Here is a 7472-nt window from a genome sequence, read left to right on the forward strand (position 1 = left end):
ATTTTATCTCTATAGATTGCAGTTGCTGTAGCTGTGGCTGCAGAGCAGTTGTGTGTTATAGCTCATCTCGTAGCTAAATAATTCCATACAATGAAAGCAGGAGCTGGCATGTTGAGGCTTTATTTTCTACAACAAACTACTTTAACATATGAATTGAGATTAATATGTAAATATCCAAGCATGTTCTGAGTAATTAATTAAAGGTCATCGCGTAAGGATGGCTCAACGCTCAAGAATTCCATATTGGAATGAGTGGCCCCAGGTCCCTAACATACTTTCATGTCAGAGTTGAAATTTCCGTCCTGGGATGCACTCATCAGTTTAACCTAAAAGTTAACCATTTCAACACAAAAGTTTAAACTACTAAAAAAGATATACAATCCATGCATTTATACACTTTAACAGCCCTACCACGTGGGCTAGAGAGAAAGACGTAAATTTGGAATAAAGGGTAGTCTCTGACAAGATTCGAACTTGAGTCTTTGACTTTAATACCATATTAGAGTGGACACACTAATCAGTTCAATCTAAAAGATTAAACTATTGAGAGAAGGTAGACAATCCACTTATACACTTCAACGCTATCTCAATATCACTGTGGTTGATCTTCATAAGTAAATTTATTTCCAAACACTTAAGATAAATTTAGAAGAAAAAAAAACAATAACTTATAGTGAAGCTAAAATAAACTACTGTCTCTATTCCACGTAGATATCTAGCAAAAGCTATACATATATACACACTAAAATGGAATGATTTATTGAATTTAGAACAGAGAATAACTGAGGGAGCTGACACACTATCAAGCATCTGATATTTATTGGTTGAATCGTCCTAACAAGGAGAGCTTACCTGGTAAGGATTTGATTAGATAAGCAGCGCTGCAGCGGCATTTACATTAATTAACAAAAACTTGCGTTGGACAAGGTATCTCTTGCATGCGTAGCTATCAGCACAAATCTGTACAATGCATCAGCCCGCACGCATTGTGACGTATGCTGTCGCTTATGTTCTCTCTCTATATAAGAGGACATGCATGGCTATCTCACTATAGTCGCAGCTCGCAGCAGTCGCGCGCCTCCTCCTACAGTTACTACTTTCCTCAGGTGAGACCGTGAGAGGGCGGAACTAGCATGGCTTGTGTGCCTTCCGTCACCACAACCTTCCCCGTCCGGCGAGGTGAGCGGCAGCTCGTGTCCCCCGCGAGGCCGACGCCCTACGAGTTCAAGATGCTCTCCGACATCGACGACCAGGACGTGCTCCGCTTCTACCGTTCCGGCGCCTTCTTCTACCGGAGCAGCGCCTCCAAGGCGGGGCTTGACCCCGCGAAGGTGATCCGGTCGGCGCTGTCGGAGGCGCTCGTGCACTTCTACCCGCTCGCCGGCCGGTTCCGCGAGCTCCGGCCCACGAGGAAGCTCGTGGTGGAGTGCACCGGCGAGGGGGTCGTGTTTGTGGAGGCCGACGCGGACGTCCGGATGGATGACCTCGGAGACTCCCTTGCGCCGCCCGTGCCGTGCTCTGACAAGCTGCTGTGCGAACCCGAGTCCCCCACAGCAGATGTAATCGATCGTCCCCTGCTCTATGTTCAGGTGACGCGACTGACGTGTGGTGGCTTCGTCTTCGGCTTCCAGATATGCCACTGCATAGCCGACGGAACCGGGATTGTCCAGTTCCTGACCACGCTAACCGAGTTCGCACGGGGCGTGCCCGGCGCGCCCACCGTCCGCCCAGTGTGGGAGCGCGAGCTTTTCACGGCGAGCTGGCCGCCGGAGGTCAGCCACGACCACCTGGAGTACGCTCCGCTCCCGGAACGACCCGCGGCCGGCAAGGACCACAGGGTGAACCCCAGCGACGGCGACGACGTGTTCGACCACCACGCCTTCTTCTTCGGTCCGGCCGAGATCGCGGCGATCCGGTCTCAGGCGCCGCCCGCGCTGCGCTCCGCCGCCTCGCGGTTCGACCTCGTCGGCGCCTTCATGTGGCGCTGCCGCGCCGCCGCGCTGCAGTTCGACCCCGACGACTCCGTCCGCCTCCACATATTCGTGAACGCCCGCGTCAGGAACCGGAGCCGCCGGCCTGTGCCCGCGGGCTACTACGGCAACGCGTTCGCGTTCGCGTCGGCGTCGGCCCCGGCCGGGGAGCTCTGCCGCAGGCCCTTCCGCTACGCGCTGCAGCTGCTGGCGGAGGCCAAGGCCCGGGCGTCGCGGGAAGGCTACGTGCAGTCGGTGGCCGGCTTCAACGCGGCGCGCAGGAGGCCGCCGTTCCCCAAGGCGCGGACGTACCTCATCTCCGACGTTACTAACGCGGGGCTGCTGGCGGTGGACTTCGGCTGGGGGAGGCCAGTGTACGGAGGGCCGGCCACCATAATGCTGGCCTCGTTCCACCAGGAGGGGAGAAACGAGGCCGGTGAGCCAGGAATCCTCGTGCCGATAAGGCTGCCGGCTTCAGCCATGGAGAGGCTAAAGCAAAACGTCAGGAAGGAGCTGGCGGGCGCACACGTTGACGACGTAGAAACGGCTGCGGACGAGACAAACTCAAACATGCATGGGGGCGGTGTTTTGGCCAAACTCTAGTTGTTCAGCTGATGTTTGATGGGCGAAAGAGGCAATTCATGCAAAATATTACCCATCAGAGGACGGATATTTTTTTTTGAAAACTGTTCATTTCAAACCTCAGAGTATTCAAGAACAATCACGCCAAGACTTGTTCGGTTAGAAATGAATCGAGTGAATTATAGTAGATGAAATTCTTTGATATTTAAAATTAGATAAAAAAGGATTTAATCTTCTTTAATCTCGTCAATCCTACAGCAATCAAACAAGGCATAATAATAATTTACCTAAATCAGCCCCTAACATGCACCCACGGTCTATCAGGCTGATCCCCCGACCCAACCTCCCCAAGAATAAAACAAAAAACAACGCGTCCCGCCACAGTGGATTCAAGTTCAACCTATCAATAGTAGGTCGCAACCAAATAAGGTCTTGTTCGGTTATTTCTATTACACGTGGATTAGAGTGATTGGGAAGGAATTGAGATTAATTTTGGTTTGCTATGGATTTAAACCGACTCAATCCTATCCAATCAACATGGAATGGCGTCAAAACGAACTAGCCCTGTTGGGGCCTTCGTCTTCCGAAGGTACTCAAAAACATGACTAACAATGTTTTCCAAGTGTAATATATGTTCAGGAACCTTTGGACTTGGGATAAAGCTGTACACAATATGAAAAGCAGGGTCAGGACGAAGGATGAACCAGTTCCGAAGCTATGTGCAAGGAAGCTTCGGCTCAAAGACAGAAAAGGGAACCGACTTAAAGGGGAAAAGGCTATCTAGTCCTCGTTAGATTGTCATTAAGTCAATAGTAAAAAGGGTATGGATGTAATTTTACACAGGTTGCGCTCTGTGCCTATAAATAGATGCCATACTTTTCACGCTGACTTGTACTCGCTGGTGCGTCACGTTTGTACCTTTGCCTTCAATCAAGCCAAAGATAAAAATGTAATTTGATATTGTTCTTATCCATTCCTGATTATATGAAAGGAAGATATATTATGATGTCATGTAATTATCCATGTTACTATGTTTTATACGCTTCATTTTTCATTAATTTATGTTGCAATGATGAAGGTACGTCCTTCATAACCTTCATCCAAAGATCGTTATATCCCCAAGGAAATAATGCTTCGAAGGACGAAGGGCATTAGACATTAACCTATTTTTGTGTTGCCTTGTTCTTGATTCATAGCATTTGAGAACAAGTCCCCAATATTGGCGCCCACCTCCGGTGTACTCACTTCCACAACCTTCGGCAAACCACTCACCTTTGTTATGCCGCCGAAGAAAACAACAGCGCCAGGGACTGCTGCACTGCAGCCACTGGACACAAACCAGGAGACTCTCTCTCTCTCCGAGAGGCTCGAAGCCAGAAGAGAAAGGCCACCAGTCCAACATTCCAGGAGGAGGAGTTGGACCAAGAGATCAGGGACATGGAAATCATCCATCAACAAGTGCAAAGGAAAAAAGAGAAGATGGCTCGACTGGCCGATCTTCAAAGGAAGATCGATGAAGCTACTGAGGAAGTGCGTCATCTAACTCAAGATGACCAAGACCGAAGGCCTCAATACAGGGAGCTTCGTCAAGAGGGCTTATTCAACGAAGATGTATGGTATGATGATTTTAATCATGATACCTTTACTTTTGATGATGCTTCTCCCTTGGCAGCAGAATTGCAGGCTATCCCATGGCCACAATCCTACAAGCCACCCCAGCTACCCATGTACGATGAGCACTCGGACCCAAAGCAATTTTTGATGAGCTATGAGGCAACAATATCCTCATACGGAGGCAATGCAGCTGTCATGGCAAAGTCCTTCATCATGACAGTCCGGAATGTAGCCCAGACATGGTATTCTTCTCTTCGGCCAGGGACAATCACGTCGTGGCAGAAGCTCAAGGATATGCTGGTTACCAGTTTCCAAGGCTTTCAAACGAAGCCAGTCACATCTCAGGCTTTGTTTCAGTGCACGCAAGATCATGAGGAATACCTTCAGGCATATGTCCGAAGGTTCTTGCGGCTGAGGGCACAAGCGCCCACAGTGCCCAATGAAATTGTCATTGAGGCTATGATCAAGGGTCTTCGGCCAGGACCTACGACTTAATACTTCGCCAAGAAGCGCCCACAAACATTGGAGAAGCTGCTTCAGAAGATGGATGAGTATATCCGGGCTAACAACGACTTCCGTCAAAGAAGGGAGGAAGCTTACAGATTCTTTGAGATGACCAGGGGCTTCAGAGGAAGAATCCACCCTAGGCATGTCAGATCAATCCACAGCTCCAGTCAGAATGACAACAAAGGAAGCCAGCTTCAGAGGCCATAATATACCTCACAGTCTTCGGTGCAGCAGCAAAGCTCCTTTAGGCCACCAGCTCCAAGGGGCAGAGGCGCCAGGGGCTTCGGAGGAAGATATGGGGATCAACCCAGGAAAATTTATTGCCTATTCTGTGGTGAGGACAAGGGCCATACTACAAGAATGTGCCAAATCACTATCTAGAAGCAAAAGGAGATCGCAGAAGCCGCAGCTCGGCAGAATCAGGCGAAGCAGGTCTTACACACTGCTTCGTGCCATTCTCCCTACATACCAGAATATGTGGGCAATCATCCTGCAGCCTCTGTTGCTTCGGCTAGCCATTCTCAGGCTTCTTGGCCTCAGCTTCCACCACCACCACCACTGCAACCTACACACTCCCGAAGCCAGCAGCCAGAAGGGCACCAGCACTCTCAACAGCAACGCGAATTCAGGGAGGAATCCGAAGCTCATATAGTCAATAGTACTGTGCCAGAATTAAAGCACATTTATTGAGCAATATCCTTTCTCTGAAATACTTTTATGTTCTATGTCATTTTATTTTTTAATAGGGAATAAACAATCTAAATCTAGTTTTAAGTTCTTGTAAGAATTTTTGCTTCTATCGAGATGGAATATATCTTCATCACAGACTTACAAAACCTAAAAATTGTCGAAGCTCAAAAGTCGTTCCTAAGGGAGCGCAACGTAAGTTTTGCCGAAGCTACAAAAAGTCGTTCCTAAGGGAGCACAACATAAGTTTTGCCGAAGCTACAAAAAAGTCGTTCCTAAGGGAGCGCAATGTAAGTTTTCTGCTCAAAAGTCGTTCCAAAGGGAATGCAGAGCCAAATACCACCGAAATATAAGGCGAAGAAGTTCAAAAGTCGTTCCTAAGGGGATGCAGAACTTATACCGCCGAAATAGAAGGCGAAGAAGTTCAAAAGACATTCCTAAGGGGATGCAGAACTTACACCAAAAAATAAACGGTGAAGCCGAAAAATAAACGGCAAAGAGATTCCAATCGTTCCTAAGGGAATGCAGAGATTGTGTGTTCCGGTGTGGGAGTGTGAGTATGTGTCCTTGGCATCATTATCATTTTGCATCATATCATCACATCATTTTGCATAGCATCACATCATACATCATATTGCATCAATGACACAAGAATGGAATACGAAGCCAATTTTCGGAAAATATTCTGTCAAAGTTACACGAAGTAAGCTTCGAATTACAGCTTCATCGGCCTACACATAAAAGAGGGATATCTCTTTGTGAAGCAAGGATATCTTTATTTTTGCGAACCATGGACCTTCTTTCTTCACGAAGCATGAAAAGAAGGGAAGGTGTTTTTTTCGCCGAAGGCTCAAAAACGGTATGTGTGAAAGTTTCATGCATCGTAAAGAAATAAATTACAATAATTTACATATTCAATCCAAAGTTACACACGTCAAATATTACAGCTTCGTTACAATAAAGGCAAAATGTCTATTCCAGCGTCTCTTGCATTAACCATTTAAAAATGTTTTTGCAATAAGTGCTAGTCTTCTTTCAGGACCTTCTCTGCAATTTCATTTAGCAACTTATTGACGACTTCGTCAACGATAGATTCAGCCATATTAATCATCTCTAGTGCTTCCTTCGTTTCTAGATCGGCCAGGGGATCGAATGGTTCCGGTGGCAGAGATAATTCAGCTGAAGTGGGAAAAAATAATTAGTCCGAAGCCACAAAAACAAATGCCGAAGATGAACATCAAAAGATATTACCTATACGTCTTTCACGCTCTGCAGCTTCTTCAGCTTGTTTCGCTTTTATCCGGGCGTCATGAGTATCTTTTTCACTTTTCTTTATAATTTCATGAGCCATCTCTTGGCCACCATTCACCCAGACATCATTATAGAATTTTCCGCCCATTAAGGTCGCTTCAGCTGAAGGATCCTTTGGGTCATCTGCGGAGAAGGCAGCTTCGGCCTAGGCCATGGTCTTGATGTGATCACATCCCGCCTTCTCCAAGATAGCCGAAATCCCCCGCGCACCATAAAATGCACATACATCCCCGCAATCACTCAAGATTTCTTCAAAGGTCTCAGCCTCCCCACTTATCCATTCAATAACACCTTCGGGGTCGCCTCGTATGAAGTTTTCTTCGGTAGAATAGGCACCCACATTGGCGAAACTTCCTTTTATTTTCTTCACGCACTCCAAGGATTTTTCAAAGCATCTTTCCTTGGATGTGCGAAGTTCTTCAACATTTTTCTCTAAATAATTTTTCCAATATTCTCTGATATCTTGGTTAGCTTCTGTGAGTGCGCATTTTTCTTTAGCCTCTGCCAGCTGTTTCTGAAGGTCTTCAATTTCAGTCTTTTGGATTTCGGCCTGAGCCTTATAACTAGCTTCATCTTCTTTCACTTTGTTTACCAATGAAATTAAGATCTTGTCTTTTTCAAGACCTTCGTTTCTTAATTCGATCACCTCTTAGCGAAGGTTGTTCAGAGCCATCGTATAGCCTTCATCTTCCATATCTTTTTGTGCCCTAAGCGCATTGCTAAAAATTAAGCCTTGCAAGAGAGGGACATAATTGAGCATAGCACAAAAAATATTTAATTTTCAAATACAAAATTAGCTTT

General features: G+C 46.7%; 1 protein-coding gene across 1 annotated transcript; it reads left to right on the forward strand.

Moving 5' to 3' along the window:
- Positions 1-1133: 1133 nt before the first annotated feature.
- LOC103640109 (benzyl alcohol O-benzoyltransferase) lies at positions 1134-2614 on the forward strand. Its single transcript, XM_020544659.1, has 2 exons — positions 1134-1721; positions 2142-2614. Exons 1-2 carry the CDS (start codon positions 1134-1136, stop codon positions 2571-2573), a joined length of 1020 nt encoding a protein of 339 aa, XP_020400248.1. The 3' UTR covers positions 2574-2614.
- Positions 2615-7472: the final 4858 nt, after the last annotated feature.

Source organism: Zea mays, chromosome 9 (assembly GCF_902167145.1).
Source record: "Zea mays cultivar B73 chromosome 9, Zm-B73-REFERENCE-NAM-5.0, whole genome shotgun sequence".
Taxonomy (NCBI): Eukaryota; Viridiplantae; Streptophyta; class Magnoliopsida; order Poales; family Poaceae; genus Zea; species Zea mays.

What these genes read in the sequence shown, in the direction of transcription:
- LOC103640109 (XM_020544659.1), top strand. Translation starts at nt 1,134, where the DNA reads ATGGCTTGTGTGCCTTCCGTCACCACAACCTTCCCCGTCCGGCGAGGT. An exon ending in GCGTGCCCGGCGCGCCCACC is followed by an intron (nt 1,722 to 2,141) that starts GTCCGCCCAGTG and finishes CCGGCCGGGGAG; the next exon opens with CTCTGCCGCAGGCCCTTCCG.